The sequence below is a fragment of the Hippoglossus stenolepis genome, chromosome 7 (assembly GCF_022539355.2).
Source record: "Hippoglossus stenolepis isolate QCI-W04-F060 chromosome 7, HSTE1.2, whole genome shotgun sequence".
Classification (NCBI taxonomy): domain Eukaryota; kingdom Metazoa; phylum Chordata; class Actinopteri; order Pleuronectiformes; family Pleuronectidae; genus Hippoglossus; species Hippoglossus stenolepis.
In genome coordinates this window covers 861,504-889,156 of record NC_061489.1, presented here as the reverse complement: position 1 = coordinate 889,156, position 27,653 = coordinate 861,504, and the positions used below count along the sequence as shown (strand labels likewise).

The 27,653-nt window shown below is 40.8% G+C and overlaps 2 protein-coding genes across 4 annotated transcripts; both read left to right on the top strand.

Annotated features, from left to right (window-relative positions):
• Window positions 1–374: 374 nt before the first annotated feature.
• Window positions 375–11,455, top strand: setd7 (SET domain containing 7, histone lysine methyltransferase). 2 transcript variants are annotated; one of them, XM_035160842.1, is made up of 9 exons: window positions 384–501; window positions 588–731; window positions 1,208–1,337; window positions 4,558–4,759; window positions 4,840–5,029; window positions 6,355–6,436; window positions 6,532–6,649; window positions 7,166–7,323; window positions 10,190–11,455. In XM_035160842.1, exons 2-9 carry the CDS (start codon window positions 725–727, stop codon window positions 10,380–10,382), a joined length of 1,080 nt encoding a protein of 359 aa, XP_035016733.1. In that variant the 5' UTR covers window positions 384–501; window positions 588–724; the 3' UTR covers window positions 10,383–11,455. The 2 variants fall into 2 exon arrangements, with proteins under 2 accessions (XP_035016731.1, XP_035016733.1); XM_035160840.1 differs by lacking the exon at window positions 588–731 and having other exon boundaries at window positions 375–501.
• Window positions 11,456–12,587: 1,132 nt separating this feature from the next.
• Window positions 12,588–27,619, top strand: zgc:113425 (uncharacterized protein LOC541425 homolog). 2 transcript variants are annotated; one of them, XM_035160843.2, is made up of 6 exons: window positions 12,588–13,101; window positions 13,337–13,396; window positions 14,360–14,491; window positions 18,088–18,234; window positions 27,043–27,100; window positions 27,157–27,619. In XM_035160843.2, exons 1-6 carry the CDS (start codon window positions 12,937–12,939, stop codon window positions 27,276–27,278), a joined length of 684 nt encoding a protein of 227 aa, XP_035016734.1. In that variant the 5' UTR covers window positions 12,588–12,936; the 3' UTR covers window positions 27,279–27,619. The 2 variants fall into 2 exon arrangements, with proteins under 2 accessions (XP_035016734.1, XP_047196638.1); XM_047340682.1 differs by having other exon boundaries at window positions 12,590–13,101; window positions 27,174–27,619.
• The last annotated feature ends 34 nt before the right edge of the window (window positions 27,620–27,653 follow it).

Below are 27,653 nucleotides of genomic sequence, written 5' to 3'. Positions count from 1 at the left end.
TAATGACATTCACAATATTTTCCGATTTCATGAGGGAATTATTTAGCTATTTCTTAATTGCACTTAACTATTAATCTGAAATTGAATTAAAGGGGGTACTCGATCAGTAAGACTGGGATGTGTGGTGCATTGTATTTTCTGATGGTCTTGATCAAACTGTTTATTAATGCTAACACTGTTTTAATAGCTGCCTGAACCAGTTAATGTTTGATATCTACTTGCTTCTCCATGAAAGTTGCCCTCACATAACTTCTGTCACGAGGCTACATAACTTTTAGCAGAAATCTAATTGAATTGAATTATTTACCGGAGGAGGAGAATTGGCAGCATTGTTGCCTCATTTCAGCTGAGTTAAATAAGTAAAGGAATCAAAATAATGCAACATGTGTCAGTTTTACAGTGAATGACGCTCGGGTGTGTGGAGTGACAGCCAGTCGGGGCTGGTGTGCTCATCCCGCAGCATGGACAGCGATGAGGACAATTTAGAGGAGCTGGTGGAAGGTAAGCGTTGTCTTACTTTTACTTATTTCTGTCTATTGTACTCAAAGGAATGCTGGTCATATGCAACATTTCTCTGCCACCCACAGCTTCTCGTGTCAGTTCTCCGTAAATCTCCACGAGTCAGTCGCACTGCAGGCCCGCGCCAGGGACTTTATTTCAGTAGTGAACCCGCTTGACAGGCGGCAGAGTGCGGCCCGGGTCATGTGTGTGTCCCGCTGCCTGCATGAGAGGTTAATGTATGATTTCACAGTCTGTTACACGTGCATTCCACATCACAGTTAGCAACGCAGCATGCTAATGCCTAGGTGGGGCCATACTACTGCTGCTGAGACATTTGTATTGTTCATGTTTGAAGAAGTGAAAACGCAGATGAAAGCAAATGAAAACAACCACGAGCTGCAACTCTCGGTTAGTTAAGTTTACAAATGTAGAGTTGAGAGTTGCTACATACGGGAATTAAAAGAAGAATGCGAAGCTGCACTTATCCATATTTGTATATTAACAATAGATTCAATGACTGTAATGTGAAACAGCTCCCTCATTGTGATGAACCATTGCATCATAGTTTTGGTTGTATGACCCTCAGCAGCTGTTTGGTTAAGTGGGATATTCTCTCAGGACTGAGTGGAGTTGTAGGAGAATGGAGAGTTGTTTGAGTGAGTCAGCTGTGAAGTCAAATGACTTAACTTTAAGTGTATATGTGCAGGTCCATTGGATGACGATGATCAGCCCCATGGTTTCTGCACTCTGACCTACTCATCCAGTGATCGTTTTGAGGGCCACTTCACCCATGGAGAGAAGAATGGAATGGGCAAGTTCTTCTTCTTTGATGGAAGGTACCATAAAGATAAGAACAAATGTGAATCTTGATCACTCATAAATCATGTTCTGCAAAACTGTGACATAGAATCAAGATCACTGATAGAAAATGATCAGATATTTATCATGAATAAATGCATAACCAGGCATGTTTGCGGACAGTGACTGAAGCTCTGTGGAGACTTGTTTTCTTCCAGACAACTGAGCCAAAGAACTCACAGTTCAAATCACAGGTCCATATCATGGGGAAATTATAAAGCACAGTGGACATTATGACTGTTGACAATATATGAAAGGCAGCCAGACTCATTTGTTGAAATGGTATATTGTAGGGGTGTAGTGGTACATGTATCCGAACCGAAAATTCCCGGTACTAGCCGTTCGGTTAGGGACGCACGTGTACCGAACGAATGCAGCGAGTCCACGTGCGGAACTTATTTTATGTGTCTCAAATTACGAGGGACAACTTTAGCGAATGACCGGATATGCTGTCGCTCGTGATCATAACGACCGCAGACAAACAGGAGTGTGAAGACCGTCCCTCGTCGTTTAAGTCTGCTGTGTGGGAACACTTCAGTTTCAGTCACTATAATGACGACGGACAAAGACAAGTGAATCCTACAACAGCCGACAATGCGCTACTGCTGCCTAGCTGCTAGCGCATCGAACATGCCGACTCGTTGGCAACGGCAACACCCGAGGGAGAACACGAGTTCCGCTTAAACCCAGCTCCACGCTGCATTAAAGCTGCTGCTTGCAAATAATTCAGACCGTGTCAAAGCAATAACGAGCGACATAGGTGTTTTTATAGCAGCGGGCATGCGACCGTTCTCTGTTGTTGAGAATGCAGGGTTCAAACGCGACTGGTCGCGCTGATGACGTCATTCTTCCGTGCCTGTCCATACCAGCGTGATGTGTTTACGTCGGAACGGAAAACTGCGTTGCCGTTGTGGAAGTTTTTCACACTTTGCGAGAGCGACTGTAGGATTGTAATTTGCAACTAATGTGCAAAGGTTCCGAGAGGGGGAAAACTTTAACACTACCAATCTCATAAGTCACCCGTAGAGTCCGTCATCAACAAAGACGGTACTGGTTATTTCATCATCTTTATTAAATTAACCAGGTGAAAACATAAACTTACAAACTCTTCAACTTAAAGCTGCTGGCTACTAGCTTTGCAGCTCAGTATTTTATCTCAATTACTATTTTAATACATTTACATGTCTTATTTGAGATGTCAAAATAATTAATTTAAATTCTTTTGAAGGAGAAATTTTCCTCCTCCACCAAGTTTTCTGATGTACTAAAGGTACACTCTCTTGAACTGAGCCATAACTGTTTTTGTTGTGTTAACAATGGAATATGAATTCATCCCTATTTTCTCACTATATTTAGCAATTTTGGCCCCAGGTGTGCATAAACTACAGGCTATGGACCTTTAAAAAAAAAAAAAAAAAAAATTAATAATAAATGATTGTCGGTATCGGCCATGTGAAGCATGTAGTTATCGGTATCGGACGGAAAACTCCATATAGTGCATCCCTAGTTCATACACACACTGAAAGTAATCTATCCCCGTTACAAAGTTCCCTCTCGTCCACATGTTTGCCAACAAGTCACACCAGCCCTTTATAAAGCTCTGTCCCAAGTGTTTTCCACGGCGGAGACATTGTAAGTACCAGCAGGTCCACCAAATGAAAATGCATATATTTGATATTGATAAACATCCAATAGAATAACAGTGCAGTTTAAGTCCAGTTATTTTTTTACATGCTGTACCTTAATGGATATTTATTTTACTATTTTTCTTTATTAATTTATGAGTGTTTATTCTGTTATTTTACTTTGTAAAAATAACTTAGGTAAGAAAGACACAGCCATAGTTATCCAGGGTTGAATAGCAAGAAATACAAATTCAGTTAATTTCCTTGTTTCTACTGTACCAAAAATGTGCCGAACCGTGACCTCAAAACCGAGGTACGTACCAAACCGTGATTTTTGTGTACTGTTACACCCCCAGTTTATTGTGAACTGAGTGAACCTCAGTGCTCTTTTGGTATCATGCTAATACCACTGCAAACCGAAGCAGTGCCACAAAGCTCCACCCGGCAGGCACCTAGAGCCACACATGCTTTCCACAGAAGCTGAGGAAAGCTCTTGTACACCCCATTTTATCAGAAGTGGAGAAGTTAACCCACTGAGGGCATTATTAGGAACCCTGTGTATTCAATAATTAACCAATCAGCCAATCATGTGGTGGCAGTGCAATGCTGCAAATACAAGAGTATTGTTGCCTATCATGTTCATCAATTTATGGCCACAGTTTACTGTCTTCTTATAGCTACTTCCAGCAGAATAATGCACCATGTTACAAAGTAAAGGTCATCTCAAACTGGTTTTATGAACATGTTAATCAGTTCAGTGAACTTCAGTGACCTCCCCAGTCACCACATGAATACCAGCAGAACCTTTGGGATGTGGTAGAACAGGGGATTGGCAGCATGAAAGTGTAGCTGACAAATCTGGAGACATTATGTGCTGCAGTCATGTCAACATGGAACGGCATCTCTCCAACATCTTGTGGAATCTTTCTCATGAAGGACTGAGGCTGTTTAGTGGAATAAGCTCACTGAGTGTATATCTACCAAAACAACAACTACATTCTCATCAATCATCATTTTGCCAAATAAGGGGAAGCAGAGATGACAGAGCCTGCAGTCACAAACCACAGCTTAGTACTTGTCACAGTGATGTTACAGTCTCCTTGTCTCATTTTAATCTTAATTTCTCTTGAACCAATGCTTTTTTTCTCGCGTCATTACAACTTTTGTTAAACTTTGAACTCCACCTACCTTGTTCTACAAAGTTGTATATAAATGGGCAATATTTGTAATATTTTTGTCTTTTATCCACAAAGGGTAATCCTACAAATCAATCAATCAATAAAACATTATTTGTATACCCCATATTCACAAATCACAATTTGTCTCATTTAACAAGGTGTGACATCCTCTGCCCTTAACCCTCAACAAGAGTAAGGAAAAGCTACAAAAAAAAAATGTTTAACAGGGTAAAAAGAAGGTAGAAACCTCAGAGAGCCACATGTGAGGGATCCCTCTCCCAGGACGGACAGAAGTGCAATAGATGCCACGTGTAACATATCATACATATCTGATCATCATTGCCTTTTAGGTGATGGAATAGAAGGTTAATTTTCTTTCTTCCCCCTCCACACAGTACCCTGGAGGGTTTCTATGTAGATGATGCTCTCCAGGGCCACGGGGTGTACACGTATGAAGATGGCGGTGTTCTCAATGGAACGTATGTGGATGGCGAGCTCAATGGGCTTGCTCAGGAGTTTGATGGAGAGGGATGTCTGGTCTTCAAGGGCCAGTATAAAGACAACAACCGCTGTGGGGAGTGCTGGGTCTACTACCCTGTGAGTGAGCTCACTTTTCACTATCAAATTCTGTTTATGGTTACATGAATGTGTGTTGATGTTTACTGTGGTGTTTCCAGGATGGGGGCTGTGTGGTTGGGAAGGTGAATGAGGAGGGGGAGATGACCGGTGAATCTGTAGCGTACATCTACCCAGATGGACACACAGCTCTCTTTGGAAGCTTTGTGGACGGCGAGCTCATTGAGGCTCGCCTTGCCAGTCTGATCTCCAGTGAGAGTGGAAAGCCATGCTTTGAAGTCCCACCAAACAGTCAGTGCACATATCATCTTTATGACCTGCTTTGTCCAGATGCTTTAGCCACATACTCTACCCATTGGAATCTATATTTCTGATGAAGATGTCATTTAATATATTTTTTTGCCAGAGGCAGGAGAGAGAACGACTAAGCCATCCTATCGATTCATCAGCCAATTATTTTCTCAATTGATCTTTGGTTTTTCAAGCAGCAGAATATTTTAATTTCCCTCCTGGGACAAATAAAGTTGTTTTGAATTTGAATTAAATTACTTTACAAAAAAGATAGATGACATACGCTCCTCATTCTCCAACCCACTTACTGAAAGTACCTTTCCATCAACCACATCGTCATCCCCTTCTCTTTCCTCTTTCACCCCCCTGTCTTCCAATCAAGTTCTTACCCTGGTAACTTCCGCCTGCCCAACCACCTGCCCCCTTGACCCATCCCCTCTCATATTCTCCAGTCTATTGATCCTGACCTTCTTCCTTTTCTTACCAATCTTATTAACACTTCCCTGTCAACTGGCTGTTTCCCTAACTCTCTTAAAGAGGAAAGCGTGAACCCTCTCCTCAAGAAACCCACCCTCAACCTGTCTGAAGTAAACAACTACAGACCTGTCTTTCTTCTTCCCTTTCTTTCCTGCTGTCCTGGCTCACAAATGGTGGAACAAGCTCCCCATTGACATCAGGACAGCAGAAAGTCTACACATCTTCCACCACAGGCTAAAAACACATCTCGTCCGACTACACCTTGGTAAAGAAGATGATGGTCTAACAACCATCGTCAAAAAATAAATAAACAATTAGGTTTATTTGCACTTATATATTGTTCTTACATGTAGCACTTTGTAGAAGCTAATGTACTTACATGATTCTTGCTGTTCTGGGTTAGTACCCTCATGATTGAATGCACTTATTGTAAGTTGCTTTGGATAAAGGCATCAGCTAAATAAAATGTAATTTAATGTAAAGAACATTTTAAAAATGTTTTATAAACAGTATAAAACCTCAGGTGTTCACTTTACTGTGATGTAAATCCAAACATTTCAGAGTCTGAAACCATTACATTCCAGGTTTATTTTTACTTAAAACGTTACTTATGATTGATGGATTTTCTAAATGGTTGCCAGTACTATATCATGATGTTTCTATATTTAGGATGTTAATAGTAACATCATGGTGTTAAACTTGTAGTAATCAGATGTGCTGGAATATGGGTGAGTCACATTGTAATATCTGTCAAGTTGTCCTCTATTGCTCTGGCTTATGTATATTTTATTCAATGGAGGGAGGTGTTTATGGAAACGACGTTAATCTGACAACCCCCTGTTTTTAAGGTCCTGTGTACTCGTATGACAGGTCCACATCCACCTGTATTGCCACTCACACTCTGCTTCCTGACCCATATGAAAGCAAAAGGTAGGTCTGCTTTATACATGCGCTTGTCCTGATAATTACTGTGGACATTTGAGGACTGTTCTTCTTATTGTCACCATGTGGTTTCCGCTTGTCAGGGTGTTTGTGGCAGACTCAATGATTAAAGGAGCAGGACAGGGCTTGTTTGCCAAGAAAGATGCCAAAACGGACACTGTGATGGCTTTTTATAACGGAGTACGCATTACACACTCTGAGGTATGACACACAGAGCAAGTGAAGAAATATCTTTACATGTAAAGGTTGTGGATTAGCTGAACTAATGTAAAAAAGAAAAGCTAATTACAGTTTGTACATCTTAAGCAAAAATATCCCTTTATTGAATCAATGTAAATTTACTAGTTCACTGACAAGCAAAGATGTTGAAATAGCTAAAAAATAATGAGTTATCAGTTGAAATATGTATTACCTCTGCCAAAGAGGTCATGTTTTTACCCCTGTCTGTTTGTTGTATACAAGATTACACTAAAAACTAGTGGAAAGATTATCACAAAGCTTGGTAGAAGGATCTGGTATGGGTCAGGGAAGAAACCAGTCAACTTTGCTGCAGATCAGGTTGGGGAAACAGGATTTTTTTTTTTTTACTTTCTTTAACATTGCAAGATAGGGCTCTTGTTAGTGCCATTCATATCCTTAGTTTTCTTAGGTTATTTTTTCAGTATTTCTACTAATTAAACCAAATGTCTGTCTTTGTTGACAACATGGACTCCTCAGGTCGACAGCAGAGACTGGGCCCTGAATGGAAACACCATCTCACTGGACGAGGACACTGTGATCGATGTTCCTCAGCCACTTGACCAGACGGAGAGATACTGTGCCTCTCTGGGTCACAAGGCAAACCACTCCTTCACCCCTAACTGCAAATATGACCCGTGAGTCTACACGTTTTCAAAATACAATTCAAATGTTTTAAATTTTTTGTTATTATTATTATTTTAATTTTTGTTGTTATCTTGAAAGGTGCCATATCAATAATAATAATATTATTAAATACATTTACAAAGTGTTTTACAAAACAAAAGATATCAAATTGAGAACAAACAATATAAAACAATTAAAACAGTTTAAGGATCATAACGTTTAAAATACAACATTGTAAAATACTTTTCTAAAATTGAACACGTTACTTAGGACTGCACCTAGTGATATTTTTTTTATTGATTAATCAAATGATTCTTTTTGATTACTTGGTTCAAATAATAATGAATTTATCAAAAATAAAAATGTAAAAATTGTCATTTATATTTATTTAATCATCTCGTCTTAAATACCAACAAACATCATATCTCCAGAGGGCCTTGAGGGAATTTCTTCAAATTTATTACAAATGTTTAATGCTAATTAGAATTTGGTGGTCAAGGTCACTGTGACCTTACGAAATACATTTTTTGGTACAAATGTTTATTTGGACTCAAAGATGAACTGATCATATTTTAGTGGTTGAACTAATTCCACAAATATCTGTTTGTGGAATACATATGTTGCAAATTGACTTCACACTTGGCATGGGCATTCTTGATGGTCTCAGGGAGTGCAGATTTTTTAGGGTTTTTTTCACCATAATGGACTGACAGACATTCACAGGTGTTGTGGTTGCTGATGTATGTCATGGCAACAACATCCATAGAATCACTTCCTCTTTAGCAAGTACAAAGTAAAAGCACAACATTTGTTTTGTTGCTCTGATGATTTATATTGAGCTAAAACAGCTTCTATTTTGAAAAGTTGTGACACAATCTACGGACCCAAGTCACCAGTTAAGTGTATCTTTCAAACTTATAAGTGGCACACAAGTGAACAATAATAAAGCAAATTCTGTTTAATTTTAAGAAAAATATTGACTGTAAAAAACAGCCTGGTTAATCGTGGATGGACAACAGCTTAACAATCTTAAGAACCCCTTGAGAGAATCGTTTCAAATTTGGCACAAAAGATCACACAAGCTGTTGAAATGACTCCAGAAAATGTCCGGACAATAGGGTGTGGACATTGTTCAGACTTTGCTTTTGACATATGAATAACGAAGCAAGAGATTCTGAGAGTCTGATGGATTCACATCAACAGGAAAATCTACCAAGCATTTAGAGAGGTGGTGTCTGGCCAGAGCATGCTGTTCTGGCAAGAACATGGCATTTGAATTTAATTCCAGAGATCACATGTTTTTGTTTACAGCACATCAACACCAGCTTTGGTCCTTATTGCAGAAAGCTCTCAGATCACGTTGTATTTCCAAGTTGACATCTTCGGTGTTCTGTATTTGCAGTAACATCATCAACGTGCCCACCTGCTCAAGTTGAATCTCCTGGGCAATATCATACTGTATTCTGTCATGGCCTCATTCATATTTTTTTAGAGTTTTAAATAAGGGGCTGGCAGGAAAAAAGGGAGATTTTATCCGGAGCCTGGGACTCAGAGACTTTTAGCCAATTTTACTGCATGTCTGAAAACGGCTTTAGACTTGCGTGATTCGATCTGGGTGGTCAAAGGTCAAGGTCACGTTCACGGTGGCCTCTCAAAACATGTTTTTGGCCTATTGAGCATGAAATATCATGTTTACCATTTCTTTAAATTTTGATAATTTGTCACTTGCCACTTTCGAGTAGATTTTAGTGGTCAGGTCACAGTGACCTCATATGAATCTGGAAATGTGTGAAAATGTATATAAACTGAAACCACAATGGTTGAAAGCCCCAATCTAACCGCTGGGTGATACCTCAAGTTATAAATTAATAAACAACATTTTTATTGTTGTTGTTTGGCTGCAACCATCTAGTGCAGTGGTGTCAAACTCAATCACAGAGAGGGCCAAAATTAAAAACTGGGACTATGTCGAGGGCCAAATAGGGTCAACATTTATTAAACGGGATAGACAGGATATTGAATAAAGTGCAAAAAGAAAACATATTTACATTCTTCTTTTATGTACATGTGCCAGAGCCAGATGTTTGGCATCTTTTCTTGGCTGCCAGTTCATTAATGTTTGGAGTTAGGTTCTGTGCTGTGGAAACCCTCAAGATGGAATGAAGGTGTGCATCAGTAAGACTACTCCTGTGTGAGTTTTTGTTCATCTTCATCACAGAGAAAAGCGTGTGGGTGAACTTGACGGGGCAGGCACTGGGATCTCTGGAACAGTGGGAAAAAAATGTATTAACATCAAATACTCGGCAGGTGTGGAGGGGCGCTCACTCCGTGTGCGTCTAGCTGGGCATTGCGCACCATGACTCGGCCTATGTAGCCCGTGCACGCCGCCTGGCTCTCACTCGGCGAGTGGAGAGGAGTGCTGGCTAGCTCCGTGTGCATTGCGCACCGTGGCAAGGCCTATGGAGCTTTATTTTTCACAAAAAATGTGTGTCCTATTTACCGGCGGGCCAGTTAAGATAGACATGATATTTTATCGCTGGCCGAATATAATTGTACTTCGGGCCACTTGAGTTTGACATGTCTGATCTACTGTATCATCAAGCATCTGAAAAAAAACATCCAGTTTCTTTATAACTGTCATGATAGAACACCTCTACATCAGAATAAGTCATAAATCTTGATCTTTTGGAGACTGATATTCATGAGTGTGTGCAATTTGGTGCAGATCCAAATTGAAATCCATACTTAGTGAATTCAAATCTGGTTTCATAAGGGGACTTCTCTTCCATTTTCTTTTTTTCAACAATCTACTTCTTTCTTTCTTTTTATTCTTATTTAGTCGGAACTGCATGATGATTTGTTATGTCTTCTGTGCAGGTTTGTCCATCCCCGTTTTGGGCCAATCAAGTGCATCCGAACATTGAGGGCTGTGCAGAAAGACGAGGAGTTAACTGTTGCTTATGGCTATGATCATGGGCTGACTGGGACGAATGGTCCAGAGGCTCCTGATTGGTACAAGCAGCAATTGGAAGTGTTTCAGCAGAGACAGGTTGCTGCCACTGGCCAATGAGAATGCAGACGAATACCTCTGGAAAATGGTGTGTGTGCTAAAACCTTACAAGACTCCTGGAGATTTATGGCACTTGATATCCTGTGCAGCTGCAACCCACTCTGTAGATATTTGACGAGATACTATGCTTTTGTAAGTTGTATTTATGTGGAATACTGCTTTAGCAATTCGGTATGATCGGAGGCCTTGGAGGTCCAGAGCGACACACGAACTATGCAAAAAAAAATTGTAATATGACATATTACATTCAGTAGCTGGATGTGCTGATATGCCCTTTTTTTACTGTCCTCTTCATCACATATTACACATATAGGAATGATTTACCTGCTAATGATTGGTGATTGTAAATTCAGGGTATGACAAATTAATTTCTTTCAGTTTTCCCTATCTTCACATAACTCTGTCATAAACACTGTTTATATGATGTAGTATTTATAAACTATATTTATGCTTACACATTTGAATTTATTCAGCTGGCCCCATGCAGACAAAACTGTGCAAAAGTTTTAGACACTTTAGGTGTAAATTCTTCTCTGCCATCAGTCCCATCAGGAGGTGTTTGGTTTGTCAGATTCCTTGTACAGCATCACAACAAGCCCAAACACAGTCATACAGAACCATGTTCAGAGACAAAAAAAGATAAGGAGTCCTGCAGCAGATGGTCCGGTCTGGTCCCCGCAGATGTTGGTGTAAAGATAAAAGGTGGTCACACCAAATGTTGATTTGATTCAGGTTTTTCTTTTTACTGCACACACATGAAGTTAAATGATAAATTCGATGGATGGCTTTATTTATGTAGGTAAATACTTTGCTGTATTTTTTTTTTAAAGTGCCTAAAACATTTGCACAGTGCTGTACATTTAAAAACTATCACTTTGAAGGCATATACACTTAGGCTTACACAATGCTTATGTTATATACAGTATATATTAAGGTAACTATTTATAATATCTGAAATTGGTTATGTATTATGTGGCAGTAGTACATTATATACTGTATGTTAGCCTCTTCCACTTTTCTAACCCAATTGTCTGTTAAGACGCTTCAAAATAAAGTCCAAGATAAAGAAAGTCTATCTGCATACCTAATTTTTTCTATAATGACAATACTTACCTCCCCAAAGGAGGTTATGTTTTCATGTTTGTTTTTTACTCTGCCAAAGAGGTTAGGTTTTTGTCTGTGCATACCTTCGCCGAGGCCAAATAGTCCCCTTAAAATCAATCAAGCTGCACCAAACTGCAAAGACTTGCAAACACACAGTCAAATATGCAATTTTTTCTATGATTTGTTCTATGAAAAATAGGTGAAAGTAAGCCCTTCAGCAGTTTTTGCCTAATCTTGCATACAAACAAGCAACTAGCAAATGCACTGGGGTGAACACTGAACCTCCCTTATGGAGGTAATATTTATGTGTGAATCTTAATGAAAATATTCAGACATATTAGTAATTGTGATTTTGTGCAGATCTAAATAAAAATCGGTATCTACTTAATTGATAAAGTTGTATGCTTTTTTCAGCCACAGTATGGAAACAAAGAAATAAATAGGGCTAGAAACTTACCACCAATGTGTGACAGAAACATAAAGTCGCCTTGGCTACAAGGTTTATTTTAATTGAAGGGGAGTGTTGGGCCTTGATGGAAGTATGCGCTCTACTGAGTGCAATTCTAGTTTTTCAGTATTTGTACATTGCTGCAATCGGAATACTGTAGTATTTATATATTAAAGTGTTGTAGTTATTCATTATGCTATCGGTATTTTAAGTATTGGGTTAATGACTAAAGACGTAAGTGTGGTTTGAAGTAGCAGTATAAGTACTCTCATATTTTATGGGTGGTGAACTTTAATTTGCAAATATATTGATATTTTAGGATCAAAATTAAGTGCTGGCAGAGAAAGAATATGCTAGAGAATGCTATTAATGCAAATGTATTAAGTAATTCTAAAACCTTAGTAGCTATCATATTTCATTTATTTATGTTTCATACACCCAGAGATACAAAGGGGAACTACTTATTAGAACCTTTTTTTAATTAAATGTGAGAATGTTAGATTAGATTCACATGAAAACCTTTGCTATGTATGCAATGTTACCCTTGTACAACTTATACATAAATCACAATTATTTGACACAAATCATTTGGTTGAGGGGTGGGGTGGGTTCTGTCCTGTCATCAGCAGGAGAAGGGGGCGGGGCCAACCGCCTGACAGTCTAAACGGTGGGTAACAAAGTCCCAGGTGTGTGGGCCCCTGCAGCCCTCAGCAGGTTAATGATAAACTGAAGCGGTGGAAGCAGCTGTAGCGCACAACACAGCGCCTAAGAAATACCGGAATCAAACTACAAATGTTATTTTGCACAGAACTGTCAATACCGGGACCGTATTTGACCCCGAGAGGGCACAAACCTATGGCGAGCGCCATGTTACACTGAAGTTAGTATTATACACTGAAGTGGGACGGTGTTAAAGTTTACTACAGGTAGGAAGCACAACAGAAATCCCCGCGGTCAGAGTTGGCTTGGGCGGACTATTAACAGGCTGATAAAAGCCCGGAGATGGACCGGTACAGGTACTTTAATTTGAACCAGAAGAGCGTGCTCGGCCTCGGTGTCCTCCAGGTGGCTTGTGCAGGTCTCTGTATGGTCTGCGGCTTTATGGACGCTGTTTTCCGCAAGGATACTGTGCTGAGTAGCACCAGGACGCCGGTGTGGGGAGGACTGGTGAGATACTGACCCTTTGTTAGAAACTCTTGCCGACAGGTAACTATCTCCTGCGGCTGTCACCTCCGTTGTTTCGCTGGTGGCACGTTTCTTCCTGGAACTATGACGCCACACATTGAATTGTTTTTTGCCACATCTCCAGACATCACACGTGTTAATCGTCTGTCGCTCACACTGTAGAAAGTTCCCTTTGCCTGTCTGTTAAGTTTACTCTGGAAACTTCGCTGCCTTTCAGATCATGGCCTCTCCAGGTGTTTTGGCGCTGTTTGCTTCACAAAGGAAAAATTCCGTTTTGGTAAGTATCTCTAGATAGAGTGGGGTTTTCAAGTTTATTTGGCTCCTCATGGACCGAAGAGTAAGAGCCCCAGCACAGACACCGTGTATTTCTTATCTCCCAAATTCTAATGCCACAAAGACATTAAGCATAACCCTTAGCCTTAGTATATTTTGTTATCTCATTAGTGGTGTGCACGTGTCAACAGGACTTTTACTATAGTTTAGCATGGACATCATGTGACTGAAATCCGTTTCTTCCGGGTGGTGATGTCATAAAAAGGGGCAGGTTAAATCTCAATCAGAAGCTCACCTCGGAATTGCATGACAATGACATAGGATGAGGCCAAGTACCCCAGATTACCAAATCAGATTAATCAAATCCAATATACTCTCATGTCCCCATGGGGACATTTTTCTAAGGCCAAAGCGCTACAGCAGCTGCAGAGCAGTACATTGTGTAACAAACAACAAAAAACAGTACACAAGGACATATCATGTAACATTACAAATGACCTGTCCCAGATTATAAAATTGAGGCAGAATGTTTGGCACCTAAGAACACTAAAAGGTGTGTCATGTCTCCTGAGTAAGAGCTCTCCATTATTTATTATGGTGTGGTTAACAAACATCTTAAGGATTGCAGAAAGGTATGATGTGTTGATCTAAAGTGTTAAACTAATATCGGAATTAGTCGCAGAAGTCAAAATTACCCGAATGCACCCTACAAAAGTCACACATGGGACATTGGGTGGTATGTCTTTCTCATGCGCAGGTCCTTGGAGTTTAAGGGGTTCTGCGCAGTATTGTGTGTGTGTGTGTGTGTGTGTGTGTGTGTGTGTGTGTGTGTGTGTGTGTGTGTGTGTGTGTGTGTGTGTGTGTGTGTGTGTGTGTGTGTGTGTGTGTGTGTGTGTGTGTGTGTGTGTGTGTGTGTGTGTGTGTGTGTGTGTGGAGGTTGGTTGAACATGTCCTCCTGTCTCTGCAGGTGAGTGTGATGGTGGCAGCAGCAGGACTCTCCTCTGTGGCTGTGCTGTTTATTTCTGGTTATGCCTGTCTGACGCTCACTTATGGAGAGGAGGATGAAGACGTCTTTCACCACCATGACAGTCCTCAAGTGGTAACCATCACACATATGCTTAAGTTGATGCACCACGACAAACGACTTCCTCTGCATGATACCCAATATCTTTTTAAGCGTGTAGACAAAGGGGGAGATTGCATTTGCAGTCAAGGCCCTGGCTCTTTGCCTAAAGTAATCCAGTGGGCTGATTCATTATTTTGTTTTTAAAGGGCCCATATTGTGTAAAAATCATTTTCTGGGCTTTAACTATCCGTAATGACTTGAAGGGGGTCAGTAGGGACCCTCAAAGTATGAAAACAGTCACTCCGCTGACTTTTTCACTCAGTGCATTCTAAGAAGTATGTTATCGAAACGTCTCGTTTTGTACTTCCTCCCCCGTATGATGTCATTCGGGATCACACTCGTCTCTCAGCCCCACCCAGCCAGTACCAGTCCAGCCTCCGAACCCACCACCCCCGCTCCCCATCACATCCACCACCACTCCTCCACTCCACACCGAACGTGACACCAAGCAGACTTGTTGCTGAGCTAGCAGCTTGTTAGCTACCACAGGCTAAACACAACAAACAACACTGAAGAAACACTGCAGCGTGGAGGGATGCAAGGAAGAGAATGTGTCTGCACATTCCTCCTAAGAACGTTACTGTTCGAGACCAGCGATTACGCTTTATTTCTTCTGACGTGCCGTGTCAGTGTGCTCACTATGGAGTAAAGTCTACATTACTCCATATTGAAACTCCGTTGTAAAACTCCATACTGTAACTCGGGATGTTACTCCTACATTGGCCGACTGTCCTGCTAAAACTTGAACAAACATGAGGACGCTGTAACTTACCGTTTAGAAACATCCTGTTGTAACCGACTGTAAATATATGGCTGGTCTTCTATGGCTGCAAACATACCAGAGAGGCAGAAGAGAGGACATGGAAATACACATTGCAGCAGTTTTTTCGACTTTAAACCACTGATATATCATCTTAGGGGTACCAATACCTCAAATTAAATCCCAGAAAGGTGTAAAATATGGGGCCTTTAAGACTTGAATCTGAGAGCCTTTCCTGATTTTACTTGGATTAAAAAAAAAATGTAGTTGGCTTTTTGAAATGTTAACTACTTAAGGGCCTCATGTAAGAATATTTTTGTATTCCAAATCGTAACATTCTCTTGTTTGTACCATAAGGACACATCAAATTTAAAAAATGTTTCTTACTTCAGAAAAGTGTGTAAATTACTGAAACATGATGAATGCCACCTGTGCCTATTTGAGCAAACAGGCATGAGGATAGCAAATTAGTATAATTAGCACTCCAATATTACCATATAAGGTTACACTTATGTCAGAATGGATCAGGCAATGGAACACCTTTAGTTCATTGCAATATTATGTAATATATATTAATAATATATAATATGCAGCAGGCAGCATGCCAAAATAATTTGACATGCCTTCTTCTGCATGCAGCTTGCCACCAGGTGTATTAAGGCTTTTACAACTCCTGTCTTGTCTACGGGTTGGCTAGAGGTGTCATGAGCCAGGGATTTTAAGCACAGCATCAATCACCAAGTGAAAAGGTGAATGTTCAGTAATTGATCTAAAAATAGCTTGCATGGTGACGATTTAACAATTGTTATTCCAAAAAATGTCAAGCCAGCTATAGGGTTGTTCCATATCCTTTTGGAAATCCCTATAATTGCTTCAAAGTTATAAAGTATACAATCAATTAGTGAAACACTCACTAATTTCATGTAATACATTTGACAGGACTGTAAAACTAGTACATTTTGTTCGTACCTGAAAATAAATAAAAAATACGAAAATATGGTCCTAACCATTTATGTAGCATTTATGAACAAATCTCTTCAGAGGAAAGGTTCTTGAATGAGGCCCATAATCTTTTTAAATGTGATGATTTTATGACTTATCTGTTACTTTGTTATCTGGATTTTAAAAACTGCTCTTAAGAGAAAGGTGATGATTATTATCAGTAGGCAATGTGTGTGGGTTGAGGGGAGACGCCACCCCCTTTTAAACAAAATTACCAAAAATTCATCCCCCTTGATGGCCTGCCAATTCTGCCATCTCCTATGAGGGGGCTTTGTGTACAGATAGAGAATTTGTGTGTGCAGGTGACCACGCAATACTTAGTGCTGCTAAATAAATCATGCAAACCAGTTTACTTTTACAAGTTGAAACCACCTGCTCCAGTGGGATTTGGATCTAGGACAGGACCCAAAGCAAAACAGAGGTGGTCAGAGCAGAGACGTGGTCAGAGGCAAACAGTAAATAACTTTCCATAATTGCATCGAAAAGAACAGGACAGCACTATTTTCTTTGCTGTCACTCACTCACTCACACTTACTCAAACACACTGACCATCTGTCACAGTCAGATTCACCATCAGCACCACTAGATAGCGGTCCTACCACTGTTGGTGGCTGTTAAACCTCCATAAAGGTGTTACTGTCCTTGGCAGGCAGGATTCAGGATAAAGTTGGTAGATAACACTTTCACTGTGCACATTTATGCAAAAAGCATACAGTTCTCCGCTGCAGAACTAAGAACAGAACTATATTATGTGGTGTGTTATATACAGGAGACCTATGATGCTCACACACACAGACAGGGGTGAAAACGATTCCCTGCTGCTACGTTTCAACAATTCTATATACAGCAGTAGGATTGCACAATTGATTGTAGTATAATTGTGAGCTTTTTTCACACCCATAATCAATCTCATGTCTAAATGATGACAATTCCGCTGCTTTAATTAGAGACTTCAGCTGCATCAAAACAAGCACTCCTACTTTCTCCCTCAACCAATGACAATGCAGTGTTACCCCACGTGATGCAGACCATCAGAAAACTGGCAGTGAAATGGAAAGAGAAAAGCAGAGAGATTAAGGACAAATAAAAAAGTAGTTGGAGTACCTCATTTGTGTTCCAGGATGCATTCACATTCACACAGTCAAAAAAATTTGGACACATACATCCCTGCACACCTCCAAGTGTGGTCTGAGTGAACGGATCTCAGGACACATTTAGGCTTTTGGGTGCATTCAGCCCTTTAGTTTACGATGACTAATTGAGATTCAATCACTCATGACGGATGTTAATAATAGGTCTGATTGGGGTCAACAGCATAGTAGTCAATGACATTGTTGGCGGAGATGATTGATGGCGTTTTCCTTTAAACCAACCCTAAACATTGATGTAGATAATACAGAGGTTCATGGCTGCATTCTATTCAGGAATTCATTCAGCTTCATGGCACCGTACCTGCTTGCTTACTGATTAACGTAAATGGAACAAAGGCATCGCAAATGTTGGTTACACATGTGATTTTCATGCTGTTTCTTGTCAGTAACATGCGACATTCGAGAGGTTCATGATGTTGTTTAGGATGTATGTACGTTTTTCCTAGGTTTGGGGAGTGAAATGAATTACTATATTTTTATTTTTTAGATAGGTGTACACATTTTTTAAAGTATTTTAATTTCATCAGTCAAAATTCCAATTTGCTCTGCGAACTCTAACAAGTGCAGTACAACAGCTACTTAATACAAGTTTAGGTTTTGAGTTTTTTTTCTAACACAGGATGTGCTGCATTGACATTCTTTGTGTGTCTCTTCAGACTTTTGTGCTTCATCGGATGGTGAAGGGGGCCAATGCCACCATACTGCTGACCTGCACCATCAGCCTGAGTCTCTCCTCTCTCATTGCCTACGTGGGCTGCCGCAGTCTGCCCTGCTGTGGCTGCTATGATGCCAGAACTGGACTGGTAGGGAACAACATAATCCCAATGAATGTTATTGAAAAGAATCTTAAATTAGACCTGCTTCATGTTTCATAATGCCATGTCTTCCCTGTCTCTATGACTGGGCAGATTAGGTTTGAAATGTTAATTTCAAACCTAACAAATTCAGTTACATAATGAGACTGCAAGGTAAATCTGTGTCGGTAACATTATTCCCCAACCCATGCAGCTACATGTCAACAACTGCCCTGTGTTTAGGTTGGGTTTATTCTAGGTGATGCTAGCAAAATTGTGATTTGCCAGTGAACACAGGCCCTGAACTTGCCCATTGCTCATGCAATTCAATTAAGTTTTATGTGTATAACGCCAAACCACATCATGAATTATCTCAAGGCACTTTACATAGTGGGGGCCCTTGAAAAGCCTGAATGATAAAAAAATATTTATATATACTGTATAATAATAATAATAATAATAATAATAATAAAGTACTTAATGAAAATGGCTAAAGCTAGCTGAATAAATTGATGACTGAAATTTGTATCCAAAAATAGTGGAGGCTTACTTAAAGGGGACATAGCATGCCCATTTTACCACAAGTTGATATGGTTCCTTGGGGTCTTAATGAAATGTCTGTAACATACTTTGGTCAAAATACCACAAGGATCATATAAAACAGCACCCTTTTTACCCTGTATAAAACAGCCCTCCACAGAGTGACCTGTTTTGAGTGCCTGTTCCTTTAAATGCTAATGAGCCAGCTCCCCCCTCCCCCTCTCCCCCCCATGATTTTAAACGATATAAATTACATATTTTATATGATATAAATTATCAAATATGCATCCCATACTTTGTATTCCCTTCTGTTGTCCTGGAGTTTTAATTTTCCCAATCACATAATTAAATGTCCCCTCTGCCCATCCACTACAAGCACACAAGCAGACAGACAGAGAGAGAAAGAGAGGTGGGGGGCTATGAAGACCATCATTTACCCCGAACCCCGACATTCAACGGGTACAACAACAAGCGGAGAAAGCAGAATCGCGGGCTGACCTTATATATACAGTCTATGGGGCTGACCAGCGGAGAAATGCTCGCCCGTGTGAACAGCCAGGCGGCTGCGTGCTGGAGAACGGCTGCGCTGCCTCGCAGCGGCGCTTCGCGTCCGGTGTACCCGGCGTAACTACTGTAACCCGGCGTAACTACTGTACCCCGGCGTAACTACTGTAACCCGGCATACAGTAGAGCTGAACACTGCGGAAGTCTTCCACACAGCTGGCAGTGTGGAAGACCGCTGCGAGGCAGCGCAGCGCCGTTCTCAAGCGCGCAGCCGCCTGGCTGTTCACACGGGACGAGCATTTCTCCGCTGGTCAGCCCCATAGACTGTAAATATAAGGTCAGCCCGCGATTCTGCTTTCTCCGCTTGTTGTTGTACCCGTTGAATGTCGGGGTTCGGGGGTTACAGTAGCGCTGAACACTGCGGAAGTCTTCCACACTGCTGGCTGTGTGGCGCTGACACAAATTCCAGCTCACGCACGGGAGAGTGAGCGGTCGCGCCCGAGCAGCTGCTGCAGCCTCCCAGTCCCAACGATCCAGACAAATGCCACATGTGAGTGAATCGCGAGCTGACCAGCGGAGAAATGCTCGTCCCGTGTGAACAGCCCGGCTGCGTGCTTGGGAACGGCGCTGCGCTGCCTCGCAGCCTCCGGTGTAAACCGGAAGCAGTGTGTGGGGGACGGGGGTGGGCCAAGACCATGTAGGGAGACTTCCAGTTCCTTGTTACGACACAATACCCAGGAAGCGCAATCGAGTCGCTCAAGCATGACGTTTCTGACTTAGAGGAACTATAACAAAACGCGCGAGTGTTTTTTCCCCAGAGTTTTTGGGTTGGTAGACATGCCAGATACCCACATTAACCTGTAGAAGCACTAACAAAGTGGAATTTGCATGCTATGTCCCCTTTAAGTCACCCGTGTCACCCCTACAAACAAATAATTTAGTCCTTGCCGCACACAGTCAAAGTGAGTGACTGACTGCTGGAGAAGTGATGTTCAATATGTCGGGAAAGCAATCGTAAAGTCCGTAAATCAGAAAATAAAAGAAAAAAGCAAAGAGAAAAAAGGCAAACCGAGGGCAGAAAACTGATGACAGTTATTGTCTAAACAACAATAACACGGTTTATTACAGCGGGTCAAACTGGCTGCGGCTGCACCACGTTTGTGCATTGCAGAATTGCAGTTGTCTGATAGAATCTGAATTTTCTCAATGTAAGGGGTTTGAAAACAAAATGGTATTTTTAAGGTTTGTTTTATACTTAAGGAAATACTTGAATAAATGTTAAATAATGTTCTTTTTAGCATGATACTTCAAACAAACCTCATTTAACTAGTAAAGTAACTGTAGACATAAGTCAAAAAAGGAGGATTGAAATGTGGCGAGATTTCATATTTAATTAAGCATATCAGATCATTATTACTTATACAAAATTTGGTATGTACTGTACATTAGTGACTAAACAATACAGAATCATTCGTACAGTTTGTAACAATTCGCCTCGTTTCGGAAAAAGGGGAAAGTTACTACGCTATTTTAAAAGGAGCACGGGCGGACCTGTCCCGCTGTGTACGGGCGCCGCCGCCTGACCAATTTACAATAAACGAATAATCTTCTATAAGGCCGATAACCTTGTCATCGGCCCCACCACATATGAAATAATATATATATAAACGAAATAAACCCAGATAGGTTGCATACAATTGTCTGTATTGACACCCAACCCAATCATACACACGTACCCCCTGGACGTGTGCCCGCAAACAAAGCCGAAAACGTGAACATAACCACACAAATCCCATACATCAATATTTCCCCAACCCCAAGTTCATACAGTCCCCGAATCCCCAGACAACGTCCCAAAGCAAAAATGTATGCAGGTGTGGCGTGGCGAGATGCCGCAAACAATACCAAAAATGGGTCCACGCTATCCTCACCACCTCTGAGCGCCCAGAAAAATAGTTCAGTCCTCGCGGTAATCCTTGCAAGTGTCACCCAGGCAAATAATCCCGTTTTTGGAAGTAATCCCATGTAGGTCTTCAGGACCGCAGTCGACTCGAACGTGGCTGGTCCTCTGCCGGCCCGCATACACAAAAACAACCCCCCTGCCGAGCCGTCACTTCCCCTCATTTATCACCTTTTGATGTTAAAGAAACAAATACATACACAATAACACATTCAATAAACAAATATATATACGGAGATCCCTTCCCTTATCCTTATACTTTAAGGCCTCTGACAGTTTGGCTATGTACAGAACTTATAAAACATGTAGACAAGAAGGCACAGATTTATCTGTCCTCCCTAACACATTTCCTGTACATCAAGTGAACTTAGGTGACCTTTACAAGTTGACTCTGTTGTTTGTAGAAAAATAATTAAAATATGCATGAGGGACATCATGAATCGAGAGAGGAAGGGGGCTCACAGAGACTGCTTGTGTATATGGCCCAGAATCTTGTGCTACGCCCCTGGGGATCACTCACATGTGGCCTTCTCTGAGGTGTTTTTTTCCCCATGTTAATAGGGTTTTTTGGGTAGTTTTTCTTTACTTAAGGGCAGAGGTTGTTGCACCTTGTCCTATGAGACAAATTGTGATTTGTAAATATGGGCAAACATTAAATTTGATTGATTGACCGTTCACACACTGCTGCCACACTGTGCCCTAAGGATACTTTGGCAATCAGACAACCCGTTATACCTCCTCATTGCCCTTGGTATTATAAGCAGAATTCTTTCTTTCTGACATTATCCTGTTCAAATACTTATTTTATATATTGATATATGAATATATCTTTTTCATCAAGTCTTTACTACATATGTTAGTCTGGCCCATAGGTCTGATCTGGCAAGAAATTTTGAAGTGACATTTTACCCAGATTTTAATTTCGGATGCTGATTTCCAGTGTGTCACAAAAACAGCACTTTATTATTTGAAGAACATCGCCAGAGTGAGGCCGTTTCTCTCTCTGAGAAACAATGACAAATTTAAACATGTTTTTATAACTAGCAGGTTTGACTACTGTAGCGCTGTTTATAAATGATCAGAATCTGCTTATCTCCCTCGATCACATTATACAGTGCATCCGGAAAGTATTCACAGCGCTTCACTTTTTCCACATTTTGTTATGTTACAGCCTTATTCCAAAATGGATTAAATTCATTTTTTTCCTCAAAATTCTACACACAATAACCCATAATGATAATGTGAAAAAAGTTTTTGGAAAATTTTTGCAAATTTATTAAAAATAAAAAACGAAAAAACCACATGTACATAAGTATTCACAGCCTTTGCCATGACACTCAAAATTGAGCTGTGGTGCATCCTGTATCCACTGATCATCCTTGAGATGTTTCTACAACTTGATTGGAGTCCACCTGTGGTCAATTCAGTTGATTGGACATGATTTGGAAAGGCACACACCTTTCTATATAAGGTCCCACAGTTGACAGTGCATGGCAGAGCACAAACCAAGCCATGAAGTCCAAGGAATTGTCTGTAGACCTCCGAGACAGGATTGTATCGAGGCACAGATCTGGGGAAGGGTACAGAAAAATGTCTGCAGCATTGAAGGTCCCAATGAGCACAGTGGCCTCCGTCAATGGAAGAAGTTTGGAACCACCAGGACTCTTCCTAGAGCTGGCCGCCCGGCCAAACTGAGCGATCGGGGAGAAGGGTCTTAGTCAGGGAGGTGACCAAGAACCCGATGGTCACTCTGACAGAGCTCCAGCGTTGCACTGTGAAGAGAGGAGAACCTTCCAGAAGGACAACCATCTCTGCAGCACTCCACCAATCAGGCCTGTATGGTAGAGTGGCCAGACGGAAGCCACTCCTCAGTAAAAGGCACATGACAGTCCGCCTGGAGTTTGCCAAAAGGCACCTGAAGGACTCTCAGACCATGAGAAACAAAATTCTCTGGTCTGATGAAACAAAGATCGAACTCTTTGGCCTGAATGCCAAGCGTCATGTCTGGAGGAATCCAGGCACCGCTCATCACCTGGCCAATACCATCCCTACAGTGAAGCATGGTGGTGGCAGCATCATGCTGTGGGGATGTTTTTCAGCGGCAGGAACTGGGAGACTAGTCAGGATTGAGGGAAAGATGAATGCAGCAATGTACAGAGACATCCTTGATGAAAACCTGCTCCAGAGCGCTCTGGACCTCAGACTGGGGCGAAGGTTCATCTTCCAACAGGACAACGACCCTAAGCACACAGCCAAGATAACAAAGGAGTGGCTTCGGGACAACTCTGTGAATGTCCTTGAGTGGCCCAGCCAGAGCCCAGACTTGAACACGATTGAACATCTCTGGAGAGATCTGAACATGGCTGTGCACCGACACTCCCCATCCAACCTGATGGAGCTTGAGAGGTCCTGCAAAGAAGAATGGGAGAAACTGCCCAAAAATAGGTGTGCCAAGCTTGTAGCATCACACTCAAAAAGACTTGAGGCTGTAATTGCTGCCAAAGGTGCTTCAACAAAGTATTGAGCAAAGGCTGTGAATACTTATGTACATGTTATATTTTCGTTCTTTATTTTGAATAAATTAGCAAACATTTTCAACAAACTTTTTTCACTGTCATTATGGGCGAATAAGGAATAATTCATTTACGTGTCGTTTTTTTGTCCATTGTCGTTAAAACCATGAAAACTTCTTTGTTCATTCCTGCTTGTTTTAAACATTCCTGCTTTAAACGTTGACCTGGGCACATCACACCCTAACCTAGTGATTTACAATGGGAATGAATGGGATATAGTCTAATATAATGATCTTGTGTGTCGAATTTTTAGGAAAAAAATGAATTGAATCAATTTTGGAATAAGGCTGTAACATAACAAAATGTGGAAAAAGTGGAGCGTTGTGAATACTTTCCAGATGCACTGTATATTCAAGATTCAAGAGTTTATTGTTATATGCACAACAATTACATTAAGCAGTCGCTGGCAATGAAATGCTTGGGTCACAGGCTCTCTTATAGCAATGCTCAGAATATTACAAACAAATAAAATATCGAATAAAATAGAATAGCAAACATTTTAAATAGAAAATAAAATTAAATATATATATATATATACACCTAAAGAAAAAACAATAGTGCAAATATGCTAAGGTGCAGAGTTAGTGGAATTATGACAGATTGGAGGAGTTTAAAATTCTTATGGCCTGGGGGATGAAACTGTCTCTGAGCCTGGTGGTGCAGGCCCGGATGCTGCAGTACTGTCGGCCAGACGGCAGCAGGCAGAACAGTTTATGGCTGGGGTGATAGGGGTCTTTGATGATCCGGATGGCCTTCTTCCTACACCGCTGGGTGTAGAGGTCCTCCATGGATGGTAGCTCCGTCCTGGTGATGTGCTGGGCAGACTTCACCACCCTCTGTAAAGCCTTACGGTTGAGGGCGGTGCAGCTTGCATACCAGGCGGTGATGCAGCCAGTCAGGATGCTCTCTATGAAACATATAGATTGTCATCTGAGGGAATTCAGTGTCTTTGACAACTTCTAAGACCAGTTGTTTCTAATGCCACTCACTGGAATAATGTCTTTACCATCAAACTATGCGTCTCGCTATTTTGCTACCTGAAACTTTGCGTGTTCGATCGACGATGCTCAATATCATCCTGATCAATAACACCGTAGCAGTGCAGTTCACATGTGGTAATTACTGTCACTTAACTGCTGGATGTCATGTTCATAAAGGTTTACATGACACATGAGATGGTTGATCCTTTAAAAAACTCAATAGTTTCCCCCTGAACTATACGTTAGACTCCAAAATACAGCTCAGTTAGGACTTACTGCAATTTTTTACATTATTATAGTATTTGCCAAAGAATGCACAAAAATATATCACAGCATGAACTTTATATTTTACTCCTGAGATGGTTTTTACAGAGATGTAACCCTGCTGCATCTGCACCTGCACTTTTACACTGTTTTAGATGTTCTGTTAAAATACAGTAAAAAAGAGACCTTTTCTAATCATTCATTTGATTTTTGTGTGTAGTGTTATCTTTAGTGTTTTAGTGTTTAGTGTTATCTGACTGACAACATAACACTGGAGACTGACTGGATTTGACTTTCCCTGCATAAATCACATTCGGCTAACGTAACAATAGTCCATACTGTCTTTGACATAAGACCTACAGTAAACATCTAGACTAGACACGTGGACATTGAATAGGTTTCAGTGAAGTGTTCTGCAGTAAAGAATTTTTGACTTTTTTGTCCTATTTATGACCTTTAATCTCTTTGATCCATGTTTGCAAAGATCAATTATAGGTGGATCAAGACAGATGCTGCGTTAAGAGCTTCACACATGTGCATTAGAGATTAACACTAATGCATTATATAATATGCAACTTAGCTACGTTCCTTTTGTTTAGCACTATTAAATCTATAGAACTTTAGGTCTTTGTACAGTATGAGGTCTGTGAACAGTTTTGAAAAAGGGTGTGTAAAACGTGTGAACTCAACGAAAAATACTTTTTCAAACACATTTGTAATAGGAAACATCTGCTGTGATAAAGGTGATGATGATTAAGTGGCTCAATTTTCATTAAGTGTGACTTAGCATTTCACAAAACCTGTATTAATACACATCACTTGATAAAATGTTTTTATATTTCATCCTGAGAACCTTTCGTTGTGGTAGAAGCTGTGACAAAAAAACACTTTTCTTCAACTCAGTCAGTAACGTGTTGTTAATAGACCTTCCTGACTGTTCACTCTCACAGTTTCACATTTGAGCTTTCTATAATTTCTTCACATCCACTCAGAATCAATAGGGCCATTTGTATCTGTACAAGCAGTGGGATTTGTTATCTGGTTGTAACTGTTGTTCAGTGGTCTCTTCTTATGGATTCATTTCATTTTTAAATTTGTCTTCAACACAAATTTTTCTCTGCTTATCTCTCATTCACTTTATTTCATTGCTAGTTTTCTGTTCCACTGCATCACATGGGGTAACACTGTGTTGTCATTGGTTAAGGGAGAAAGTAGGAGCCCTGCATTGGGTCAACATAATCAACAGTTTGCTTTCTCATAAATTGCTTCTAAATACTTCCGGTGTGTTTGTCCCCAGAACATACCTGTGCTGTGGATTTTTGTTCCGTGCTGAAGGGAATTCTGCTGCCTTTTCACAACTGTTACAAGAGTTTCTGTTTCTGGCTAACGTCAACTTCTGCTGCAGCTGACTGGTTGATATCAAGTGCTGTTTTTTGGGGGGGAAATGACAAAGTTGTTAAGTTTCACAATGCTCAGTTGCTCATTCCAAAGACATGAACACCAAACAAGCTACCTGACTTCTGTGGATTATTCAACATATTTGTGATTGATTTGTTTGGTATACATGATGCCAAGTCTAATTTGTTTCTACACCATACAGGCATTTGAATGCACATGTTCAGTGATGCATGAAGCCGGGTGTGGGAGGAGAATATGAAGTACTGAAGGTTGTGGTAGTTGTACCTGCAAGAACTTCTATCTATTTTCAACCCTACTCAAAAGTAATGCTAAATAAGCATTAGGGCAGCTGTACATACCAACACTGGATGGTTACAGTTTGAAGAAGAGGTCAAACGTTGAACTGCAGTCACCCTGGGTTGTGTAATCCAAAGACAGGATAACACAGATCCCTCTGTTCAGGACATGCTGTTGGTTAAACAAAGAAGTTCTACTCTGAGAACAAAGATTTTTGTTGGGTTTTTATCGCCAAGGATGTAACTTTTTTTAATCCAACTGACCTTTCTGTGACTTAACAATGTGTGTGTCTATGTTGTAGGAGACCCTGGTCCCTCAGTGCGACCCTGGGGACACTGAGATGGTTTGTACCTGGCAAGGTAATTTGATTTGAAACCATCTTTGCTGCAATTGTTTCTGTCAGTCTGTGATGTAGTTCTCCTCTATGTGCAGCAGGAGGTGATGACAGGCTCTTTAACTCTCCACCTCAGTCCACTGAGCAGTACACCGCTGAGGAAGAGGAGGGACCCTCCAAACTACCTCCATACAGCAGACTGACCTGACACACATAAGACCTGAAACACATCCTGTCTGCTCTCTTAATTCCAGTGATTAAAGATGTGCCTACTTCTTACTTGTGGATGTACTGAGGGGAGAAATCTCAACTCTGCTGAAGCAGTCAGCAGTCTTAAACATTATATGTTATAAAATGACTTTTAAATAACTTCTGCTCTTGATTAGACCAAGCACTTAAAACTGTGGCACCGTCTTTATTTGCTCTATGACCAGATTCCATTTGAACCTTGTAAAAGCTGATATGAAATACCTGTATATGTGACTGATAATTTGTTCTAAATTCTAAGACATTTTGTGTATTTAATAAATAAAACCTGACTGAAGTTTTTGAGCTTTTACATGGTTTATTGCAAGGTT

Coding starts and splice junctions, on each gene's coding strand:
- zgc:113425 (XM_035160843.2), top strand. CDS start 12,937: ATGGACCGGTACAGGTACTTTAATTTGAACCAGAAGAGCGTGCTCGGC. Junction 18,235..27,042: donor ATGATGCCAGAACTGGACTG/GTAGGGAACAAC, acceptor TCTATGTTGTAG/GAGACCCTGGTCCCTCAGTG. Junction 27,101..27,156: donor GATGGTTTGTACCTGGCAAG/GTAATTTGATTT, acceptor TCTGTGATGTAG/TTCTCCTCTATGTGCAGCAG.
- setd7 (XM_035160840.1), top strand. CDS start 462: ATGGACAGCGATGAGGACAATTTAGAGGAGCTGGTGGAAG. Junction 6,437..6,531: donor GACCCATATGAAAGCAAAAG/GTAGGTCTGCTT, acceptor TCCGCTTGTCAG/GGTGTTTGTGGCAGACTCAA. Junction 6,650..7,165: donor TACGCATTACACACTCTGAG/GTATGACACACA, acceptor TGGACTCCTCAG/GTCGACAGCAGAGACTGGGC.